The sequence below is a fragment of the Salmo salar genome, chromosome 02, assembly GCF_965601325.2.
Source record: "Salmo salar chromosome 02, fSalSal1, whole genome shotgun sequence".
Taxonomy (NCBI): domain Eukaryota; kingdom Metazoa; phylum Chordata; class Actinopteri; order Salmoniformes; family Salmonidae; genus Salmo; species Salmo salar.
In genome coordinates this window covers 14,977,501-15,002,817 of record NC_138292.1, presented here as the reverse complement: position 1 = coordinate 15,002,817, position 25,317 = coordinate 14,977,501, and the positions used below count along the sequence as shown (strand labels likewise).

The 25,317-nt window shown below is 44.7% G+C and overlaps 1 protein-coding gene across 2 annotated transcripts in view; it reads left to right on the top strand.

Annotated features, from left to right (window-relative positions):
* LOC106574097 (copine-4) overlaps nt 1-25,317 on the top strand; it is a 104,922-nt gene that overhangs the window by 24,689 nt on the left and 54,916 nt on the right. For both annotated transcript variants that reach the window (XM_082960117.1, XM_082960115.1), the window contains exons 3-4: nt 22,339-22,518; nt 23,827-23,898. In XM_082960117.1, the coding sequence (XP_082816243.1) occupies nt 22,339-22,518; nt 23,827-23,898 (252 nt within the window). The remainder of the gene's footprint in view (nt 1-22,338; nt 22,519-23,826; nt 23,899-25,317) is intronic.

Sequence of the window (25,317 nt, the reverse complement as noted above, 5' to 3'; positions counted from 1 at the left end):
ATTCCAGTGGGTCAGAAGTTTACATACACTAAGTTGACTGTGCCTTTAAACAGCTTGGAAAATTCCAGAAAATGATGTCATGGCTTTAGAAGCTTCTGATAGGCTAATTGACATCATTTGAGTCAATTGGAGGTGTACCTGTGGATGTATTTCAAGGCATCCCTTCAAACTCAGTGCCTCTTTGCTTGACATCATGGGAAATTCAAAAGAAATCAGCCAAGACCTCAGGAAAAAAAAAGTCTGGTTCATCCTTGGGAGCAATTTCCAAATGCCTGAAGGTACCATGTTCATCTGTACAAACAATAGTACGCAAGTATAAACACCATGGGACCACACAGCCGTCATACTGCTCAGGAAGGAGACGTGTTCTGTCAACTAGAGATGAACGTACTTTGGTGCGAAAAGTGCAAATCAATCCCAGAACAATATCAAAGGACCATGCTGGAGGAAACAGGTACAACAATATCTATATCCACAGTAAAATGAGCCCTATATCGACATAACCTGAAAGGCCGCTCAGCAAGGAAGAAGCCACTAATCCAAAACCGCCATAAAAAAGACAGACTTCGGTTTGGGGACAAAAATCATACTTTTTGGAGAAATGTCCTCTGGTCTGATGAAACAAGGATAGAACTGTTTGGCCATAATGACCATCGTTACGTTTGTCAAAAGGGGTAAAAAGGGGGAGGCTTGCAAGCCGAAGAACACCATCCCAACCGTGAAGCACGGGGGTGGCAGTATCATGTTGTGGGGGTGCTTTGCTGCAGGAGGGACTGGTGCACTTCACAAAATAGATGGCATCATGAGAAAGGAAAATTATGTGGATATGTTGATGCAACATCTCAAGACATCAGTCAGGAAGTTAAAGCTTGGTCGCAAATGGGTCTTCCAAATGGACAATGACCCCAAGCATACTTCCAAAGTTGTGGAAAATGGCTTAAGGACAACAAAGTTAAGGTATTGGAGTGGCCATCACAAAGCCCTGACCTCATCCTATAGAACATTTGTAGGCAGAACTGAAAAAGCGTGTGCGAGCAAGGAGGCCTACAAACCTGATTCAGTTACAGCAGCTCTGTCAGGAGGAATGGGCCAAAATTCACCCAACTTATTGTGGGAAGCTTGTGGAAGGCTACCTGAAACGTTTGACCCAAGTTAAACAATTTAAAGGCAATGCTACCAAATACTAATTGAGTGTATGTAAATGTCTGACCCACTGGGAATGTGATGAAAGAAATAAAAGCTGAAATAAATCATTCTCTCTACTATTAATCTGACATTTCACATTCTTAAAATAAAGTGGTGATCCTGACTGACCTAAGACAGGGAATTTTTATTAGGATTAAATGTCAGGAATTGTGAAAAACTGAGTTGAAATGTATTTGGCTAAGGTGTATGTAAACTTCCGACTTCAACTGTATATGCAATGCCTGGTCCGAGAGGCTCTGATACCCTATATGATAAATATTGAACAAGCTAGATGTGGTAGGCTACGAGGCTCAACTAGGACCTGTGATCTTGTAGCTACCACTTACCAACCAATCAGCAGGCAGGACCTTACCTACTCCATTACTTAGTCTGTTAATCATGAATAAGTTCAGTTACACAAGTCTACTTTAAATCAATATTTCATTCTCATGCAATCTGTCAGAAACGGCAGTTAGCTTTCCAAGCGGTCTGTCAGTCTGTTTAAATGTATCATAGAAACAAGCTCCCCAGAGGTGATTGTAGGCTGGTTTCGCCTGGGAGGTGATTTGATGGCCATCTTCACTGGTTAAGCCTAAAGTAGTGTTTCTTGTCATTTGATCCTGGGCACGCACCGTCTATGAATATAACATTTTTAGCTGAACATTAATTAGATACTAATTGTATGCCTCTGGTAAAGGCAACCAATTAATTGAAAGAGTCTTTGAATCATATTTCATCATTATTGTTAGACATATTTAATGGCACTAATTGGTTGAAATGACATTTTAAAGCCACCATCTTTATTTTGGGGAATTGCCTTTAACTTCCACTATAGTCGTGACAATATTCACCACAGCCTCTCTGGCATTATGGCTTAATAGTGGTTTGTAAAGTGGGGTCGTAGGGAAATTGCAGTGGGGTCGCCACACAGGTTTGAATACCACTGAACATTACTGTGTTAAGTATCATCATCATAACACTGTTCTCTGCCCTGTTCATGACCATAGAAATATAACTAATTCTAATTCTATGTTCATGACACTATAATGAAATGAGTCTCTTTAACGAAATGTCCTCTGGATTTTAATGAAGAGGGATTTCTCGGCTTAGTTGGAGAGTGATGCTCGACTCACAGTTGTTGCGAGCAGCTTCTTACCTTGTCTGGGGCCCAAAGGAATATATCATGAGCAGCCATCCATTCTGTAGGAGAAAGACTCCTTCGCTTTTACACCCCTCCAATCAAAATAGAAGGTGTGTGTGTGCCATCCAAACGTAAGGTACGGTATGAATTAGGAATGGGAAGGCTGTCAGGTAGCCTTTACTTTGTCTGTCTGTCTGTCTGTCTGTCTGTCTGTCTGTCTGTCTGTCTGTCTGTCTGTCTGTCTGTCTGTCTGTCTGTCTGTCTGTCTGTCTGTCTGTCTGTCTGTCTGTCTGTCTGTCTGTCTGTCTGTCTGTCTGTCTGATATAGGGGTCTGTCTCCACCATGAACTCACACTGCTCTGCAGATTGCCTGTCAGCCAGTGAGCTGAATGGGCCTGCAGCATCTGTTATCTCATGTAATGCCACAGTCCGAATGCACGCACCCACGAACACACACATACAGAGACAAACATTTTCCACACACACAAATACACACAAGTGTGCATACACACACACACACACACCACACACACACACACACACACACACACACACACACACACACACACACACACACACACACACACACACACACACACACACACACACACACACACACAGACACACACACACACCACACACACACACACACACACACACACACACACACACACACACACACACACACCACACACACACACACCCCCCCGAATGATGCAAACACACACCAACACATGCTCATTAAAACAGGCATATAAACCCATGCTTAGACAGATTTGAAAAAAGGACAACATTCCAACTATGGTAGTGGAATCCTTTGTCCTGACTTTCCCTTCGGTGTTCCTCCATTAATTGGCAACATTGTTACTGTGAATGTATCAGCTTGGCAGCCATATTGAAAGCTAAGCAATGCTTTCATGATTGGTTGTTATTTCTGCTTCTTCTGTACACATAGACAAGGGAACCTTAAAGAAAAACATGACAAAAACGAGAATGATTTGGAACAAAATGATTGATGAGGTGACATCTTGAAGTTCTCTTATTACACTTATTACACACACACACACACACACACACACACACACACACACACACACACACACACACACACACACACACACACACACAACACACACACACACACACACACACACACACACACACACACACACACACACACACACACACACGTCTGTCTCAGTCACAGGCTTTTGGGTAGCCCAGTTTGAAAGTCTGTCATAGATAAAGCAGTATTTTATCATCGTTGCACAACTCGCTATGCCAAGAAACAGGGCTTAGCTAGCCAGGCAGAAACAGGGCTTAGCTAGCCAGGCAGCAACAGGGCTTAGCTAGCCAGGCAGAAACAGGGCTTAGCTAGCCAGGCAGAAACAGGGCTTAGCTAGCCAGGCAGAAACAGGGCTTAGCTAGCCAGGCAGAAACAGGGCTTAGCTAGCCAGGCAGAAACAGGGCTTATTTAGCCAGGCAGAAACAGGCTATAGGCCTACTATCACAACAGTACATTTGTCATGTCATTTATTTGTTTTGTTGCAAGGTTCATTTCACAATCTCATAAAGGATATAGAGAAAGAAAAAGCCTGTCGCAGTTCATCGTTTTCGCCTCAGGTTGAAATATTTACTTAATTTTTTTTGTCCCTCTCTCTCTCTTATCTTCCTTCTCCTTAGTCCCTCCCTCTGACTCCACCCTCTCCCTCTATTTCCCTATGATGCTCCTCTTCCTCCACTCTCCTCTCTCTCTATTTCCCTATGGTGCTCCTCTTCCTCCACTCTCCTCTCTCTATTTCCCTATGGTGCTCCTCTTCCTCCACTCTCCTCTCTCTCTATTTCCCTATGGTGCTCCTCTTCCTCGACTCTCCTCTCTCTATTTCCCTATGGTGCTCCTCTTCCTCCACTCTCCTCTCTCTATTGCCCTATGGTGCTCCTCTTCCTCCACTTTCCTCTCTCTCTATTTCCCTATGGTGCTCCTCTTCCTCGACTCTCCTCTCTCTTTGTTTCCCTATGGTGCTCCTCTTCCTCCACTTTCCTCTCTCTATTTCCCTAGGGTGCTCCTCTTCCTCCACTCTCCTCTCTCTATTTCCCTATGGTGCTCCTCTTCCTCCACTCTCCTCTCTCTTTGTTTCCCTATGGTGCTCCTCTTCCTCCACTCTCCTCTCTCTTTGTTTCCCTATGGTGCTCCTCTTCCTCCACTCTCCTTTCTCTATTGCCCTATGGTGCTCCTCTTCCTCCACTCTCCTCTCTCTTTGTTTACCTATGATGCTCCTCTTCCTCCACTCTCCTCTCTCTATTTCCCTATGGTGCTCCTCTTCCTCCACTCTCCTCTCTCTTTATTTCCCTATGGTGCTCCTCTTCCTCCACTCTCCTCTCTCTCTATTTCCCTATGGTGCTCCTCTTCCTCCACTCTCCTCTCTCTATTGCCCTATGGTGCTCCTCTTCCTCCACTTTCCTCTCTCTATTTCCCTATGGTGCTCCTCTTCCTCCACTCTCCTCTCTCTTTGTTTCCCTATGGTGCTCCTCTTCCTCCACTCTCCTCTCTCTATTGCCCTATGGTGCTCCTCTTCCTCCACTTTCCTCTCTCTATTTCCCTATGGTGCTCCTCTTCCTCCACTCTCCTCTCTCTTTGTTTCCCTATGGTGCTCCTCTTCCTCCACTCTCCTCTCTCTTTGTTTCCCTATGGTGCTCCTCTTGCTGCACTGTTGGAACTAGAAGCACAAGCATATCGCTACACTCGCATTAACATCTGCTAACCATGTGACCAATAGAATGTAATTTGATTACATGTATGTGTGTGTGAATCTACAGTTAACCATACCTTGAGTTAGTCCTGGGCGATATGGCCGAAATATCATATCATGGTATTTTAAACAAATAGGATGGTATTTTACAGTATTTTATGTTTTTGAATGATAACAGTTCCAAATATGATTTAATGGAAGTGCGTGACTCTAGGTTGGCAACACATACATTCTAAGTGATTTCAATGGGTCTTTCTCCATTCTGATTGCTTTATACTGTTCAATTCATCTTCAACCAAAAATTATTTTCAGCATTTTTATCAATTTCTGCATTTCCTGTAGTCATTTGATATAATTTCCACACTGCCACATTGGGCTACACAATCTGGGCAAACAATCTAGGCCTTATTTTTAACCAAATGTTGCAATTGTGATTTGGCTTGTGATTTAGAGCAAAACACTTGAGTGAATCATTCTATTCATGGAAATAGAATGATTATTCTAATTCTATTTTTTATTTTATTTTATTTCACCTTTATTTAACCAGGTAGGCTAGTTGAGAACAAGTTCTCATTTACAATTGCGACCTGGCCAAGATAAAGCAAAGCAGTGTGACACAAACAACAACACAGAGTTACACATGGAATAAACAAACATGCAGTCAATAATACAATAGAGAAAGTCTATATACAGTGTGTGCAAATGAGGTAGGATAAGGGGGGTGAGGCAATAAATAGGCCATAGTGGCAACATTTTTACAGTGGTCAGGTGTGTGCGTACTGGTAGCGAAGTCAGGTGCAGGAGAGCAGAGATTTGTGAACAGGCGCACACTTAATTTAGGCAATTAGTGCAAAACGCGCAAAACAGTCACAAGAATTATGTTTAACAATAAACATCTTCGTGAATATAACACGGAAAAAAGAAGCCAGTCTGGCGCGTCAACAATACACACGTAACACAAACAATCTTACACAAAGACATGATGGGGAACAGAGGAATAAATACATGTAGATTGATTGGGGAATGAAAACCAGGTGTGCAGGGAACAAGACAAAACAAATGGATACATGAAAAATGGAGCGGCGATGGCTAGAAAGCTGGTGACGTCGACCGCCGAACGCCGCCCGAACAAGGAGAGGAGCCGACTTCGGCGGAAGTCGTGACAACAGTATGGCAAATTAAACACTGGGGTGATAAATGTGCAGAAGATGAGTGTGCAAGTAGCGGTACTGGGGTGCAAAGGAGCAAAATAAAAATAAATAACAATATCGTGCGCATGCTATGGGTGGGTGCTACTATGGTGACCAGTGAGCTGAGATAAGGTGGGGTTTTACCTAGCAACGACTTATAGATGACCTGGAGCCAGCGGGTTTGGCGACGGATATGAAGCGAGGGACAGCCAATGAGAGCGTACAGGTCGCAGTGGTGGGTGGTATATGGGGCTTTAATGACAAAACGGATTGCACTGTGATAGAGTGCATCGAATTTGCTGAGTAGAGTGTTGGAGGCCATTTTATAAATGACAAATGATAGTACATTTTTCTATGGTATGTCTGGCAGCATGAGTGAAGGATGCTTTGTTGCGAAATAGGAAGCCGATTCTAGATTTAATTTTGGATTGGAGATGCTTAATGTGAGTCTGGAAGGAGAGTTTACAGTCTAGCCAGACACCTAGGTATTTGTAGTTGTCCACATATTCTAAGTAGGTGTGGGCAGCGATTGGTTGAAGAGCATGCATTTAGTTTTGCTTGCATTTAAGAGCAGTTGGAGGCCACGGAAGGAGAGTTGTATGGCATTGAAGCTCGTCTGGAGGTTAGTTAACACAGTGTCCAAAGAAGGGCCAGATGCATACAGAATGGTGTCGTCTGCGTAGAGGTGGATCAGAGAATCACCAGCACCAAGAGCGACATCATTGATGTATACAGAGAAAAGAGTCGGCCCGAGGATTGAACCCTGTGGCACCCCCATAGAGACTGCCAGAGGTCCAGAGGTATAGGTAGAATATAATCGAATACAGTGTTGTTGACATGACAACGAATGAAAATGCGTGTTTCCTAGGAGAACTTATAATCTTTGTTTACATTTAATGTTTTCTCTTAGCTATTTCAAGTAGCTAACATATTCATGCTTTGCGTATTCCTCTTTGATTTAGAAGATACTGTTGCACAAACAACATGATGATTGAGGTCTGCACCATCACTGGTATTATCAGGCAGTATAGCTAATTACGTTTGCTCTGATTCAGTACATTTATTAACTAGCTAGCTAGCCAGCTAAAGAGCGATTAGCATTAGCGGCTAACACAATTTAGGCCCAACTTGCTAATAAAAATACAAATGAGCTGTTTGCAGATATAAGAAACACTAAATAATAGTGTAATTATAAAACACTAGTGGATTTATAATAAGAAGCAAGGTGAAAACAGCGTCCTTGTCATCAACATTGTTGCATGTGCTACATTGACCATGCAGACTGAACACAAATGTCCCCTGGTCGAGGAACAACAAATGCGGGGCTAGGTCTGTGTGGAAAGCATTATGGAGAGAGTGGAGAGAGATGACTCAAGTAGCGAAGTAAACTATAAAAATGGACGTTACACACTGCGTATCACATTTAACAAACCAAACATTCAAATACCGTTATAGAAAGTAAAGTAAAAACGCAAACCGGTCCGTGCATCAATACCAATACAGTATATCATAGAATACGGTATAGCGCCCAGTCCTACCTTGAGAAAAGAACAGCATTGGTTTGACTCCTTGACTACCCATTTGAACTGTATCCTGGGTAACTGGACTTATAAATGTTGTTGTGGGTGGCACTTATAACATCACTCATTGGTCTCAGCATTGAATAGCAGAATTACTGTATATGCAGTAATAAACGTCTTCATATACTTGTGCAGTGATGTCAGATATTGTTGTTCTGATTTCTGTAAAGTGGAGGTCTTGGGTTACTGTGAAATGTACACTTGTCAAAGTGCTGGGTTTGACTCCTGTGAAGTGTACACTTGTCAAAGTGCTGGGTTTGACTCCTGTGAAGTGTACACTTGTCTCCACTCAGCTTTGTAAGTTTGCTTTCCATCATTAATTGTAGCACACACACACACACACACACACACACACACACACACACACACACACACCACACACACACACACACACACACACACACACACACACACACACACACACACAAACAGTAGCTTCTGTCTCTCTCTCTCCCATTTCATCACGTGAGTTGCACTCATCTAAAGAATGGTTATTGCGATGGTGAGCAGTGTAATCACCTCTGGAGCATTAAGTAACACTATCTGATGTAGGAGGCGTCTCTGTGAACCCATTCAGACATCCCTCTCTGTAATGTGGCGATGAACAGACAGGATATTGGCATCCTGATGAAGCAGTACAGCCAAAGTGGGAACATTTGTCCTCCAGGTTCCAGTTTCAAAGGTTTAAGAAATCATTTAGATGTTTCTGAAGGTTTCTGAGAAGCCCTAGTTTATAAAATAGTTGGTGGGACTATCACTAAATGTTTTGATCTCATGATGGTCAGTTATTTCCAGTTATCTAGGGTCAAGCATCTGTTACCTGTGGTGGTTCATATGAGCAATTACATTATACTTCACTTATCCTTTAAAATGTCAAACTAATGAAGAGGAGAATTATTGTAGCTGTGGAGCACAGACAAGGTTGAAATGGTAATGTATGCAGCGTGGCATTTCCCAGCTCCACCGTGTGTCCCCGTGGGTCCTCCATTCTGCAAGACAGTCATATGAGAAAAGGCTAACGTTGATTAGCCTCAGGGAAACTACCTCTAACCCGCAGCCTGCGCTCTGACTGCCTAATGTGGAGGTGGGAATGTGAAATAATATTGAATTATATTATGTGATATGAATGTAATCAAACCCAGTGGCCACCAATGGGAAGAGTGAGGAGGAGGAACTGAGGAGAAATGTGGGATGCTAATATGGGCTTGGTTGGTTATTTTGTGTGGGTCACGGACCTATGTTGAAGAAGGGAGAGAAAGATGAGAGACGTGAGAGAATAATATGTCTTTGATTAGTGCGTCTTCTCCAGGGTGAGAGGTTGAGTGAAGCTTCTGGAACACACAGATCTTTTTCAGGCAGACGATCACACGAGGACACACCTCTCGCTCTCACCCTCCCTCTGCATCCTTTCCAGCCAGCGTTGGAGCCTGGTTGGTCCCGCTGTGTTTCAGGGAGATTCCTCTGGGACAGTCGCTTGACATTTTTGGGCCGTCTGAAGTGCTTGCTGCAAAATCAGGTCTCTCTCCTTCCTCATATCAATGTTGGCACCATGGCAACACAACAATGAGGCTGAAGTGTTAGCGAGGCAGAGACATTAAGCTTCACCACACCAGAAGTACTCGGAAAAAGTGTATTTTTAGAGAGCAGCCTTTTATTAACAGGCTTGTCTGAGAAAGGGCAAATGGTCTGAGCTACTGTATGTTTGTTGTTAACACGTGTGGTGGAATAACATCTCTCAAATTAGACTCCTTTCTTTTCCCATAGGTGCTCCTTTCCTCTCTCCCTCTCTTCATCTTAGAGACCATGCTCCTCCTCTCCTCTCCTCTCTCCCTCCCTTCATCTTAGAGACCCTTCTCTTCCTCTCCTCTCCTCTCTCCCTCTCTTCATGTTAGAGACCCTACTCCTCCTCTCCTCTCCTTTCTCCCTCTCTTCATCTTAGAGACCCTGCACCTCCGCTCCTATCCTCTCTCCCTCTCTTCATCTTAGAGACCCTGCTCCTCCGCTCCTCTCCTCTCTCCCTCTCATCTTAGAGACCCTGCTCCTCCGCTCCTCTCCTCTCTCCCTCTCATCTTACAGACCCTGCTCCTCCTCTCCTCTCTCCCTCTCTTCATCTTAGAGGACCCTGCTCGCGCTCCTCTCCTCTCTCCCTCTCTTCATCTTAGAGACCCTGCTCGCCCTCCTCTCCTCTCTCCCTCTCTTCATCTTAGAGACCCTGCTCGCCCTCCTCTCCTCTCTCCCTCTCTTCATCTTAGAGACCCTGCTCCCCCTCTCCTCTCCTCTCTCCCTCTATTCATCTTAGAGACCCTGCTCCCCCTCCCCCTCTCCTCCTCTCCTCTCCTCTCCTCTCCTCTCCTCTCCTCTCCTCTCCTCTCCTCTCCTCTCCTCTCCTCTCCTCTCCTCTCCTCTCCTCTCCTCTCCTCTCCTCTCCTCTCTCTCCTCTCCTCTCATCTCCTCTCCTCTCCTCTCCTCTCCTTTCTCCACTCTTCCTCTCTCTACTTTTCCACTCTTCCTGTCTCCTCTCTCCTCTCTCCTGTCTCCTCTCATCTGTCCTCTCATCTTTCCTCTCTCCTCTCCCCTCCTCTCCTCTCTTCCTCTCCACTCTTCCTCCCTTCCTCTCTCCTCTCCTCTCCTCTCTTCCCCTCTCCTCTCTTACTCTCTCCTCTCCTCTCCACTCCTCCTCTCTTTATCTCTTCCCTCTCCTCTCCTCTCCTCTCCTCTCCTCTCCTCTCCTCTCCTCTCCTCTCCTCTCCTCTCCTCTCCTCTCCTCTCCTCTCCTCTCCTCTCCTCTCCTCTCCTCTCCTCTCCTCTCCTCTCCTCTCTTCTCTTCTCTTCTCTTCTCTTCTCTTCTCTTCTCTTCTCTTCTCTTCTCTTCTCTTCTCTTCTCTTCTCCTCTCCTCTCCTCTCCTCTCCTCTCTCCACTCTTCCACTCTTCCTATCTCCTCTCCTCTCTCCTCTCTCCTCTCTTCCTCTCCTCATCTCTCCTCCTCTCTTCCTCTCCTCATCTCTCCTCTCATCTCGCCTCTCATCTCTCCTCTCTTCCTCTCTCCTCTCCACCTTTCCTCTGTTATCTAATCATGTTCAATCTCCTTTCCTCTCTTTTCCTTTGGTCTAGAGGGTGTAAGTAAAAAGATAGAAGTGCAATCTTTTTAATGCTACGTTCATATACTTCTTCATTAATCTTCTGGCTTTCAACCCAGAGGCTTTGTCCTATTGGTCTCTCTTGTATCTTCTTCCTGACCTGCATAATGGACCTGTTGCTACAAGGTTTGTTCCCTCCTCTGTGACTCAGCCATAGAGAATATGAATGCAACAGCCTTATAAACGGAGCACTATTAACTTAACCAAACACCTGGAGCAGAATCTGGAAGAATCAACCAGATGTTCAACAGACTCAACAGACTAGATCTCCCCGTCGGTATGTTGGATGAAGTTCTGATAACAGGTGTACATCATGGCACTGTGGAGTCAGAATGTTTTCCACAACCTTTTCACGAGAGAGAGAGAGAGAGAGAGAGAGGAGAGAGAGAGAGAGAGAGAGAGAGAGAGAGAGAGAGAGAGAGAGAGAGAGAGAGAGAGAGAGAGAGAGAGAGAGAGAGAGAGAGAGAGAGACTCACTCACTCACTCACTCACTCACTCACTCACTCACTCACTCACTCACTCACTCACTCACTCACTCACTCACTCACTCACTCACTCACTCACTCACTCACTCACTCACTCTGCTCTCAGGGAGAGATGGAGTGCAAAAGTGGGCCCTTTAGAAAATGTGTTTATTAAATGTTCAACAACAAAAAAACATTTCCTTTCTATTGTTGGGAGGATATAGAACACAGAGGGTGGCCTTTACTCTAGACTTGTGCCACATGTCAGACCTCTAGATTCCCTTCTATAGGAGACACATGGCTCTTACAAGAGACTACCTGTACTCTGACACAAGCTGGCCCATGAAAATGGCACAGGACAAAACAGATAAATGACAGATGACTATACGGTGTTGCCGCTGTATTCCACCATCAGGGACCACATGATGTGAGACATAACACAATGAAGCTTGAAAACAGAGCAAGGGACCCAATGTTGGCAGATATTATTTATAGTATGAACACAGCATTGATCCCTTATGATATAAAACTGAAAGGGCAACACAATCGAGTGACACTTTTTTTTAAATGGCCATCACGAATCCAGTAAAATGCTGATTTAAGTTCAGTCTGACACCCAGAAACAGACTGATACCATCACAGCTACCATTTTGGACACATGAACCCAGATCAATGTAAACTGAGTAGCACCAGAGGGATTCCTTGTCTGGGGGTTTCACAAAACAGACAAATATGGTTGAGATTCAATTCAAGTGCATTTCTCCCTGAGTAACAGCTTGCTCTCTGTCTGTTTTTCTACTATAGATCCTTCTATTGTTGTCTGTCTTACTGCCTGCTAGATCCTTCTATTGTTGTCTGTCTTACTGCCTGTTAGGTCCTTCTATTGTTCTCTGTCTTACTGCCTGTTAGGATTCTATTGTTCTCTGTCTTACTGCCTGTTAGGTCCTTCTATTGTTGTCTGTCTTACTGCCTGTTAGGTCCTTCTATTGTTCTCTGTCTTACTGCCTGTTAGGTCCTTCTATTGTTCTCTGTCTTACTGCCTGTTAGGTCCTTCTATTGTTCTCTGTCTTACTGCCTGTTAGGTCCTTCTATTGTTCTCTGTCTTACTGCCTGTTAGGTCCTTCTATTGTTCTCTGTCTTACTGCCTGTTAGGTTCTTCTATTGTTCTCTGTCTTACTGCCTGTTAGGTGTGTTAGTCTGGCACTAGATCTCAATACTTCTACTTAACAGCCAGATGGCACTGCCAAGAAAGACCTCCCAGCAGCCAATTAAAGCCTGCCTGAAGCTAAATTGCTGAACCAAAACAAATGCAACATTGAAATATCAATATTTCTGCATTGTAATACATTGTGTCCCTCCCCCCTCAGACAAACTATCAGAATATACCAGTGGCGGTCGGTGCCATTTAAGATGAGGGAGGACAAAATATTTTTTTATGAGCATGGCCTTATTTCTATTGTAGCATATTGGATTTTATTTTAACTATGCAAGTCAGTTAAGAACAAATTCTTATTTTCAATGACAGCCTAGGAACAGTGAGTTAACTGCCTTGTTCAGGGGTAAAATGACAGATTTTTTACTTTGTCAGCTCGGGGATTTGATCTTGCAACCTTTCGGTTACTAGTCCAACGCTCTAACCACTAGGCTACCTGCCGCCTGTCATTCATATTCCATTCACGTAGCTCAATGTAACAGCGATAGGTTTAGGCTACTGCATGATACTCTAATTATCCCCATACCCATCATGAGGTTGCTACAACCTAGCCTATGAATTGAAGTTTTCAATGTAGGTGCAAAGGTCGCAAGAAATTTGAATAATTGGATGACAGACAGAGACACATTAAATACCTCCTTGCACACTCTTGAGTTCATCTAGCTGATCTAGGGGGTTGTAATTAGTCCAACAGTTGCAAACAAGAGTTTCTTTTGGACAGATTCAAGTATGTTTATCCCCATTTTGTTCCATTTGCTTCCGTTTTTTTCAACAGAATTAATATAGCACTGATCGGACACAAACACATTTCACTTCCATAGCAGCCATATTTATTTATTCTACCTTTATTTAGCTAGGCAGGTCAGTTAGGAACAAATTCTTATTTTCAATGACGGCCTAGGAACAGTCATTTTGATCGCTGGATAATTCCTTCTCACATCTACGCTCTCTCCTTCTCTTACATTTTCCCTTTGCTTGTGGACTTCAGTGCACAACACATGAGCTGTCTGTGACTAGGGCGAAAAAACCATTCCAAACTAAACCTTCATATTATAACCGCTACACACAGCCTACATCGTTATCACCAATTTAGCAAATGTCAAGTCAACATAGCTAGTAGAAAATGAATGCATTAGTAAACCTGCTGCAATCATGCTGTACAGTGTACAGTTAGCAAACAGTTTAGCAGTTACACCGGCGAGCCCCGGTGGAAATAAATTCATTAAACTAAAAGCTTACCTTGACTTGGAAGAGTTCCAGTATTGGAAAACCATAGCCAGCTAGGTAACATAGCATCCCTCTCTGTTTGAGCCGGGTGTTTGAGTAGGTTAAACTAGCCAGCTGCATTTGTTAGCTAAGTAAGTGAAAGTGAACGTTAAAAGAAATACGAAATATAGTTTACTCTCTCTCTCTCTTTCTTGCTCTCTCTCTCTCTTGCTTCTCCTTCATTTTTGAAGAAATACATTTATTCGTAACTGTTCAACTATTGTCTTTCTCTTTAAGTCAACTAATGAACACATTCTTATGCACTGCAGTGCTAGCTAGCTTTAGCTTATGCTTTCAGAACTAGATTCATTCTCTGATCCTTTGATTGGGTGGACAACATGTCAGTTTATTTATTTATTTTTATTTTATTTCACCTTTATTTAACCAGGTAGGCCAGTTGAGAACAAGTTCTCATTTACAACTGCGACCTGGCCAAGATAAAGCAAAGCAGTGTGACAAAAACAACAACACAGATCTACACATAAACAAACATACAGTTAATAACACAAAAGAAAATAAAAATAGAAAAATATATGAACAGTGTGTGCAAATGTAGAAGAGTAGGGAGGTAGGAAATAAATAGGCCCTAGAGGCGAAAAAAATTACAATTTAGCATTAATACTGGAGTGATAGATGTGCAGATGGTGATGTGCAAGTAGAGATACTGGGGTAAACAAAAGCAAGAGGGTAAGTAATAAAATGGGGATGAGGTAGTCGGGTGTACTATTTACAGATTGGCTGTGTAAAGGTGCAGTGATCGGTAAGCTGCTCAGACAGCTGATGCTTAAAGTTAGAGAGGGAGATATAAGACTCCAGCTTCAGAGATTTTTGCAATTCGTTCCAGTCATTGGCAGCAGAGAACTGGATGGAAAGGTGGCCAAAGGAAGTGTTGGCTTTGGGGATGACCAGTGCAATATACCTGCTGGAGCGCGTGCTATGGGTGGGTGCTGCTATGGTGACCAGTGAGCTGAGATAAGGCGGGGCTTTACCTAGCAAAGACTTATAGATGACCTGGAGCCAGTGGGTTTGGCGACGGGTATGAAGCGAGGGCCAACCAACGAGAGCGTACAGGTGCTTTGGTGATAAAACGGATGGCACTGTGATAGACTACATCCAGATTTCTGAGTAGAGTGTTGGGGGCTATTTTGTAAATGACATCGCCGAAGTCAAGGATCGGTAGGACAGTCAGTTTTAAGAGGGTATGTTTGGCAGCATGAGTGAAGGAGGCTTTGTTTGCGAAAAAGAAAGCTGATTCTAGATTTAATTTTGGATTGGATTAATGTGAGTCTGGAAGGAGAGTTTACAGTCTAACCAGACACCTAGGTATTTGTAGTTGTCCACATATTCTAGGTCAGAACCGTTCAGAGTAGTGATGCTGGTCGGGCGGGGGGTGCGGGCATCTGAGAGAGCATGCACTTAGTTTTACTAGCATTTAAAAGCAGTTGGAGGCCACGAAAGGAGAGTTGTATGGCATTGAAGCTCGTTTGGAGGTTTGTTAGCACAGTGTCCAAAGAAGGGCCAGATGTATACAGAATGGTGTTGTCTGCGTAGAGGTGGATCAAAGAATCACCAACAGCAAGAGCGACATCATTGATATATAGAGAGAAAAGAGTCAGCCCAAGAATTGAACCCTGTGGTACCCCCATAGAGACTGCCAGAGGTCCGTACAACAGGCCCTCCGATTTGACACACTGAACTCTATCTGAGAAGTAGTTAGTGAACCAGGCGTGGCAGTCATTTGAGAAACCAAGGCTATTGAGTCTGCCGATACGAATGCGGTGATTGACAGAGTCGAAAGCCTTGGCCAGGTCAATGAAGAAGGCTGCACAGTACTGTCTTTTATCGATGGCGGTTATGATATCGTTTAGGACCTTGAGCGTGGCTGAGGTGCATCCCATGACCAGCTCGGAAACCAGATTGCATGTTGGAGAAGGTACGGTGGGATTCGAAATGGTCGGTGATCTGTTTATTAACTTGACTTTCGAAGATTTTAGAAAGGCAGGGCAGGATGGATATAGGTCTATAACAGTTTGGGTCTAGAGTGTCTCCCCCTTTGAAGAAGGGAGGGCAGCTTTCCAATCTTTGGGGATCTCAGAGGATGCAAAAGAGAGGATGAACAGGCTAGTAATAGTGGTTGCAACAATTTCGGCGGCGGATTATTTTAGAAAGAGAGGGTCCAGATTGTCTAGCCCAGCTGATTTGTAGGGATCCAGATTTTGCAGTTCTTTCAGAACATCAGCTGTCTGGATTTTGGTAAATGAGAAGTGGGGGGGGGGGGGGGGGGGGGGGTTGTGGACAAGTTGCTGCAGGGGGTGCTGCGATGTTGGCCGGGGTAGGGGTAGCCAGGTGGAAAGCATGGCCAGCCGTGGAAAAATGCTTGTTGAAATGATCAATTATCGTTTTATCGGTGGTGACAGTGTTTCCTAGCCTCAGAGTAGTGGGCAGCTGGGAGAAGGTGCTCTTATTCTCCATGGACTTTACAGTGTCCCAAAACGTTTTGGAATTAGTGCTACAGGAAGCAAATTTCTGTTTGAAAAAGCTTGCCTTAGCTTTCCTAACTGACTGAGTACAGTGAGGGAAAAAAGTATTTGATCCCCTGCTGATTTTGTATGTTTGACCACTGACAAAGAAATTATCAGTCTATCATTTTAATGGTAGGTTTATTTGAACAGTGAGAGACAGAATAACAACAAAGAAACCCTGAAAAACGCATGTAAAAAATGTTATAAATTGATTTGCATTTTAATGAGGGAAATAAGTATTTGACCCCTCTGCAAAACATTACTTAGTACTTGGTGGCAAGACCATTGTTGGCAATCACTGAGGTCAGACGTTTCTTGTAGTTGGCCACCAGGTTTGCACACATCTCAGGAGGGACTTTGTCCCACTCCTCTTTGCAGATCTTCTCCATTAAGGTTTCGAGGCTGACGTTTGGCAACTCGAACCTTCAGCTCCCTCCACAGATTTTCTATGGGATTAAGGTCTGGAGACTGGCTAGGCCACTCCAGGACGTTAATGTGCTTCTTCTTGAGCCACTCCTTTGTTGCCTTGGCCGTGTGTTTTGGGTCATTGTCATGCTGGAATACCCATCCACGACCGACCCATTTTCAATCCCCTGGCTGAGGGAAGGAGGTTCTCACCCAAGATTTGACGGTACATGGCCCCGTCCATCGTCCCTTTGATGCGGTGAAGTTGTCCTGTCCCCTTAGCAGAAAAACACCCCCAAAGCATAATGTTTCCACCTCCATGTTTGACGGTGGGGATGGTGTTCTTGGAGTCATAGGCAGCATTCCTCCTCCTCCAAACACGGTGAGTTGATTTGATGCCAAAGAGCTCAATTTTGGTCTCATCTGACCACAACACTTTCACCCAGTTGTCCTCTGAATCATTTAGATGTTCATAGGCAAACTTCAGACGGGCATGTATATGGGCTTTCTTGAGCAGGGAGACCTTGCGAGCGCTGCAGGATTTCAGTCCTTCACGGCGTAGTGTGTTACCAATTGTTTTCTTGGTGACTGTGGTCCCAGCTGCCTTTAGATCATTGACAAGATCCTCCCGTGTAGTTCTGGGCTGATTCCTCACCGTTCTCATGATCATTGCAACTCCACGAGGTGAGATCTTGCATGGAACCCCAGGCCAAGGGAGATTGACAGTTCTTTTGTGTTTCTTCCATTTGCGAATAATCGCACCAACTGTTGTCACCTTCTCACCAAGCTGCTTGGCGATGGTCTTGTAGCCCATTCCAGCCTTGTGTAGGTCTACAATCTTGTCCCTGACATCCTTGGAGAGCTCTTTGGTCTTGGCCATGGTGGAGAGTTTGGAATCTGATCTCCCTTTAAGAGTGTGCTCATAATCTCAGCTCGTTACCTGTATAAAAGACACCTGGGAGCCAGAAATCTTTCAGATTGAGAGGGGGTCAAATACTTATTTCCCTCATTAAAATGCAAATCAATTTATAACATTTTTGACATGCGTTTTTCTGGATTTTTTTGTTGTTATTCTGTCTCTCACTGTTCAAATAAACCTACCAATAATATTATAGACTGATCCTTTCTTTGTCAGTGGGCAAACGTACAAAATCAGCATGGGATCAAATACTTTTTTCCCTCACTGTATATTGGTTACTGACTAGCCTGAAAAGTTGCATATCGCAGGGGCTATTCGATGCTAATGCAGAATGACACAGGATGTTTTTGTGCTGGTCAAGGGCAGTCAAGTCTAGGGTGAACCAAGGGCTACAGTGGGGCAAAAAAGTATTTAGTCAGCCACCATATGTGCAAGTTCTCCCACTTAAAAAGATGAGAAAAAAATCCAGAAAATCACATTGTAGGATTTTTAATGAATTTATTTGCAAATGATGGTGGAAAATAAGTATTTGGTCAATAACAAAAGTTTATCTCAATACTTTGTTATATACCCTTTGTTGGCAATGACACAGGTCAAACGTTTTCTGTAAGTCTTCACAAGGTTTTCACACACTGTTGCTGGTATTTTGGCCCATTCCTCCATGCAGATCTCCTCTAGAGCAGTGATGTTTTGGGGCTGTCGCTGGGCAACACGGACTTTCAACTCCCTCCAAAGAGTTTCTATGGGGTTGAGATCTGGAGACTGGCTAGGCCACTCCAGGACCTTGAAATGCTTCTTACGACGCCACTCCTTCGTTGCCCGGGGGCGGTGTGTTTGGGATCATTGTCATGCTGAAAGACCCAGCCACGTTTCATCTTCAATGCCCTTGCTGATGGAAGGAGGTTTTCACTCAAAATCTCATGATACATGGCCCCATTCATTCTTTTCTTTACACGGATCAGTCGTCCTGGTCCCTCTTTGCAGAAAAACAGCCCCAAAGCATGATGTTTCCACCCCCATGCTTCACAGTAGGTATGGTGTTCTTTGGATGCAACTCAGCATTCTTTGTCCTCCAAACACGACGAGTTGAGTTTTTACCAAAAAGTTCTATTTTGGTTTCATCTGACCATATGACATTCTCCCAATCCTCTTCTGGATCTTCCAAATGCTCTCTAGCAAACTTCAGACGGGCCTGGACATGTACTGGCTTAACCAGGGGGACACGTCTGGCACTGCAGGATTTGAGTCCCTGGCGGCGTAGTGTGTTACTGATGGTATGCTTTGTTACTTTGGTCCCAGCTCTCTGCAGGTCATTCATTAGTTCCCCCCGTGTGGCTCTGGGATTTTTGCTCACTGTTCTTGTGATCATTTTGACCCCACGGGGTGAGATCTTGCATGGAGCCCCAGATCGAGGGAGATTATCAGTGGTCTTGTATGTCTTCCATTTCCTAATAATTTCTCCCACAGTTGATTTCTTCAAACCAAGCTGCTTACCTATTGCAGATTCAGTCTTCCCAGCCTGGTGCAGGTCTACAATTTTGTTTCTGGTGTCCTTTGACAGCTCTTTGGTCTTGGCCATAGTGGAGTTTGGAGTGTGACTGTTTGAGGTTGTGGACAGGTGTCTTTTATACTGATAACAAGTTCAAACAGGTGCCATTAATACAGGTAACAAGTGGAGGACAGAGGAGCCTCCTAAAGAAGAAGTTACAGGTCTGTGAGAGCCAGAAATCTTGCTTGTTTGTAGGTGACCAAATACTTATTTTCCACCGTAATTTGCAAATAAATTCATAAAAAATCCTACAATGTGATTTTCTGGATTTTTTTTCTCATTTTGTCTGTCATAGTTGACGTGTAGCTATGATGGAAGTGACAGGCCTCTCTCATCTTTTTAAGTGGGAGAACTTGCACAATTGGTGGCTGACTAAATACTTTTTTGCCCCACTGTATATCTGTTCTTAGTTCTACATTATTTGAATGGGGCATGCTTATTTAAGATGTAGAGGAACGCACTTTTGAAGAGCAACCAGGCATCCTCTACTGAGGGGATGAGGTCAATATCCAATACCCGGGCCAGGTTGATTAGAAAGGCCTTCTCGCAGAAGTGTTTTAGGGAGTGTTTGATAGTGATGAGGGGTGGTTGTTTGACCGAGGACCAATTACGCATGCAGGCAATGAGGCAGTGATTGCTGAGATCCTGGTTGAAGACAGCAGAGGTGTATTTGGAGGGTAGGTTGGTTAGGATGATATCTAAGAGGGTGCCCATGTTTACGGATTTAGGGTTGTACCTGGTAGGTTCCTTAATAATTTGTGTGAGATTGAGGGCATCTAGCTTAGATTGTAGGACGGCCGGGGTGTTCAGCATGTCCCAGTTTAGGTCACCTAACAGTACAAACTCTGAAGATAGATGGGGGGCGATCAAATCACATATGGTGTCCAGGGCACAGCTGGGGGCTGAGGGGGGTCTATAACAAGCGGCAACGATGAGAGACTTGTTTCTGGAAATGTGGATTTTTAAAAGTAGAAGCTCAAATTGTTTGGGCACAGACCTGGATAGTATGACAGAACTCTGTAGGCTATCTCTGCAGTAGATTGCAACTCTGCCCCTTTGGCATTTCTATCTTGTCGGGAAATATTATAGTTTGGGATGGAAATGTCAGGATTTTTGGGGGCCTTCCAAAGCCAGGATTCAGACATGGCTAGGACATCCGGGTTGGAGGAGTGTGCTAAAGCAGTGAGTAAAACAAACTTAGGGAGGAGGCTTCTAACATTAACATGCGTGAAACCAATGCTTTTACGGTTACATAAGTCAACAAATGAGAGCGCCTGGGGAATGGGTGTGATGCTGGGGGCTGCAGGGCCTGGGTTAACCTCTACATCACCAGAGGAACAGAGAAGGAGTAGGATAAGAATACGGCTAAAGGCTAAAAGAACTTGTCGTCTAGTGCGTTCGGAATAGCGAGTAAAAGGAGCAGGTTTCTGGGCGCAGAAGAATATATTCAAGGCATGATGTACAGAGTAGGATGTGAGTACAGTGGAGGTAAGCCTTGGAATTGAATGATGATGAGAGAGGTTTTGTCTCTAGAGGCACCATTTAAGCCATTTGCGGTCTCCGCATGTGTGGGGATGGAACATAAGGGCTAGCTAAGGCATATTGAGCAGGGCTGGAGGCTCTACAGTGAAATAAGACAAAAAATACTCACCAAAACATCAATAGACATGGCATATTGACATTAGGGAGAGGCATGTGTAGCCAAGTGATCATAGGGTCCAGTGAGTAGCTAGGCAAGCTGGAGGCACGGCGATTCAGACAGCTAGCATGCCAGGGATAGCAGCAGGCTAGCAGATGGGCCTCAGGGGGACGTCACAACGTGAGAGCCTGTTGAAACCCCCTCGGTTACGTAGGTAGACCAGTCGTGATGGATTGGCGGGGTTCCATGTCGGCAGCAAACGGTCCAGGCCAATTGGCAAAAGAGGTAATTGAAGCCAGGAATTAATTAACCCAGGCCCTGCAGCCCCCTCTTGTGATGTAGAGGATCTCTTTGGCTAGCCGGGAGATGGGCAAGGTTCGAGGCTAGCTCCAGGCTAACTGGTGCTTGCTTCGGGACAAAGATGTTAGCCAGGAGTAGCCCCTCGGATGGCAGCTTGCTAGCTGAGATGATCCGGAGTAAAGGTTCGGAGCTTGAGGTAGGAATCCGGAGATGTGGTAGGGAAAAGCAGTCCGATATGCTCTGGGTAGATATCGCGCTGTGCAGGCTGGCAGGAGTTGACCGGATTGAGGCTGGCAGTCCGAGTTAACGGTGATGACCGCTAGCAGTGGCTAACTGACTGCTAGCTAGTAGCTAGTTAGCTGGCTAGCTCCTGAAGGGGTTCCTGTTCTAAAGTGTAAAAAATAGCAGATCCATACCACATTGGGTGAGGCGGGTTGCAGGAGAGTATGTTCAGTCCGTAGATGGAAAATGAGATTGAAAATGTTAAAAATATATACGAAAATAAAAACGATATATACAAATGACAGGACAAGACAATCAAAACAGACATCCCACTGCTACGCCATCTTGGATTTTAGAGAGGGAGGGTGAGAAGTTAATGCTGCAAGAGCTCTAATAGGTTAGAGGACATTCTCCGGAAATTGTCATTAAAACTGTATAACTCTATAGAAGGGGGTGAGAACCAGGAGCCTCCTAGGTTTTGTATTGGAGTCAATGTATACAAAGGAGGACGGAAGCTAGCTGTCCTCGGTCTACACCATGGTGCTACCCTACAGAGTGCTGTTGTGGCTACTGTAGACCTTCATTGCAAAACAGTGTATTTTAATCAATTATTTGGTGACGTGAATATATTTAGTTTAGTTTTATCTTAAAGTGATAACCTTTTAGATGTTTCACTATTTTATTTATTTCTGAAATTCAATGAGGATGATGGTCTTCCCCTTCCTCCTGTGAGGAGCCTCCAATGGAATAAACCCACTGGGCACACACTCATTCTCTCTCTCTCTCTCTCTCTCTCTCTCTCTCTCTCTCTCTCTCTCATTCTCTCTCTCTCTCTCTCTCTCTCTCTCCTCTGCAGGTTGACAGGACAGAGGTTATCCGTAGCTCTATAAGCCCCACCTTTTCTAAAGTCTTCACCGTGGACTTCTACTTTGAGGAGGTACAGCGGCTACGTTACGAGCTCTATGACATCAGCAGCAATCACAACGGCATCAAGGAGGCTGACTTTCTGGGGGCCATGGAGTGCACACTGGGACAGGTGTGTTCTCACGGCAACGCCACACTAACTCCGACACGCTATCTCTGACACAATGCTAAGTGCTACGTGCTAATGCTGGACCGAGCAGAACTTAGAGACCATTAAAAGTAGTTAGCAGAGGCTTTTTAGTAGACCCAGTGAGACTGTTTACTCAAGAAAGACAACACCTCCCTCTCACCCTCCCTCTCTGCACGGGTCATTTCCTGTAACGTAAAAAACAAGCGAGTTAACTGGTTTAGTGGCAGTTGGTCGGGCAGTGTAGCGTGTTTTTATATCAACCCTTTTCACCTGCAAAAGGGAGCTCTCTCTCTCTGTAATGTTTGCATACAGTCAGCCTCCAGTAAAATGACATGCCGCGTGCAAATAATGAAAAGGCACGTAATGAAATAATCCCCCAGACTTTCATTAAGAGTGTTTTGCTACATGCAGCTGTCGGCTGAAACAGTTGGCGTCCGGTACGCCAGCGGGCCTGGAATGTTTGAGCCTTCTGAGCCTTTCTCTGGTATTATTGTGTGTCTATGCCAACAGCAAATGATTCTTCCCCACCACTGCTGACACATGGTTCATAGGCCCTGCTATCTTCATCTAGTTGTACTGAGGAATTCTCCAGAAACTCATTTCATGTGTTATGAATTCCAATATTTAGTGTGAGTTTGATCCAAGTTTCAAAGTATCACTCTCTGTCTCCCTCTCTCCCCCTTCTCTCTCTCTCTGTCTTTTCCCTCTAACTCCTGGGAGATCTTCATATGGATGAGCTGTTCATTTTGTTCCACTCTGTTGTGTCTACAAGGAGACGGTGGGACTGTGGGTACATCTCAATGCAAATAAGAGGCATAATTTAGAAACACCTTATATTGTGAATAGGATTCACCAAGGGGTTTTACTGTATTTTTACAGTTTTACTTCATATTTTATTCTCAAAATCATCCAATAGGCCTACTGTACCATGCAACCGTTCCAGCATTGACTATTTACTGAGAGTGCTTTGAACCTTTACAAAGACTCTCATATTGCATCTTACTTGCATAATGTGGAAAGCCTCACAGCATCCAATTATTTTATGGCATCTTTCCAGCATGTGTTTATGGCAAAACTTATCTTCAGAACTCCCCAACCTCACCCTATACAACCACACCCTCTCTTACTTCAGACATTTGTGTAAAACTCTTCATTTTTTTATTTCTTTATTTTTTACTGTGCCGGTGATTCCCTCGTCCCAGTTTTCCCCTCTGGTTCTCCTGAGTTGCTGTGTTGTTGATGTGAGGCATCGAGTCAGGGGAGTCTCACCTCTTATCTCTCTCCAAACAGATTGTGTCCCAGAGGAAGCTCACCAAACCACTGCTCAAACAGGGCAGCACAGTGAGCAAGTCCTTCATCATGGTAAGGCCCCTCTCTGTCACTTAGCTCCCTCTCTCTCTCTAGCATTCTCTCTCTCCCTCTCTCTCTAGCTTTCTCTGTCTGTCTGTCTGTCTGTCTGTCTGTCTGTCTGTCTGTCTGTCTGTCTGTCTGTCTGTCTGTCTGTCTGTCTGTCTGTCTGTCTGTCTGTCTGTCTGTCTGTCTGTCTGTCTGTCTGTCTGTCTGTCTGTCTGTCTGTCTGTCTGTCTGTCTGTCTGTCTGTCTGTCTGTCTGTCTGTCTGTCTGTCTGTCTGTCTGTCTAAAGCACAGCAAAGGTAACTGAACTTAATGACTATCGCCCCATAACACTCACCTCTGTCATCACGAAGTGCTTTGAGAGACTAGTCAAGGATCATATCACCTCTACCTTACCTACCTACCACCCTAGAGCCACTTCAATTTGCTTACCGCCCCAATAGATCCACAGATGATGCAAACGCCATCACTCTGCACACTGCCCTATCCAATCTGGACAAGAGGAATACCTATGTAAGAATTATGTTTATTGACTACAGCTCAGCATTCAACACCATAGTACTCTCCAAGCTCGTCATTAAGCTTGAGGCCCTGGGTCTGAAACCCGTCCTGTGCAACTGGGTCCTGGACCTCCTGACAGGCCGCCCCCAGGTGGTGAAGGTAGGAGACATCACCTCCACTCCGCTGATCCTCAACAAGGGTGAGTGCGTGCTCAGTCCCCTCCTGTACTCCCTGTTCACCCATGACTGCGTGGTCAAGCACGCATCCAACTCAATCATCAAGTTTGTAGACAACACAACACTAGTAGGCTTAATTACCAACGGTGACTAGACAGCCTACAAGGAGGAGGTGTGGACTATGGGAGTGTGGTGCCTGGAAAACAACCTCACACTCAAAGTCAACAAAACAAAGGAGATGATCATGGACTTCAGGAAACAGCAGAGGGTGCACCCCCCTATCTACATCGACGGGACCGCAGTGGAGAATGTGGAAAGCTTCAAGTTCCTTGGCGTACACATCATTGACAAACTGAAATGGACCACTCACACAGACAGTGTGGTGAAGAAGGCGCAACAGAGCCTCTTCAACCCGAGGAGGCTAAAGATATGTGTCTTGTCACCTAAAACCCTCACAAACTTTTACAGATGCACAATTGAAAGCATCCAGTCGGGCTGTATCAACGATTGGTATGGCAACTGCACCGCCCGCAACCGCAAGGCTCTCCAGAGGGTGGTGCGGTCTGCCCAACGCATTACCGGGGGCAAACTACCCGCCCTCCAGGACACCTATGGCACCCGATGTCACAGGAAGGCCAAAAAGATAATCAAGGACATCAACCACCCGAGCCACTGCCTGTTCACCCCGTTATCATCCAGAAGGCGAGGTCAGTACAGGTGCATCAAAGCTGGGACCGAGAGACTGAAAAAC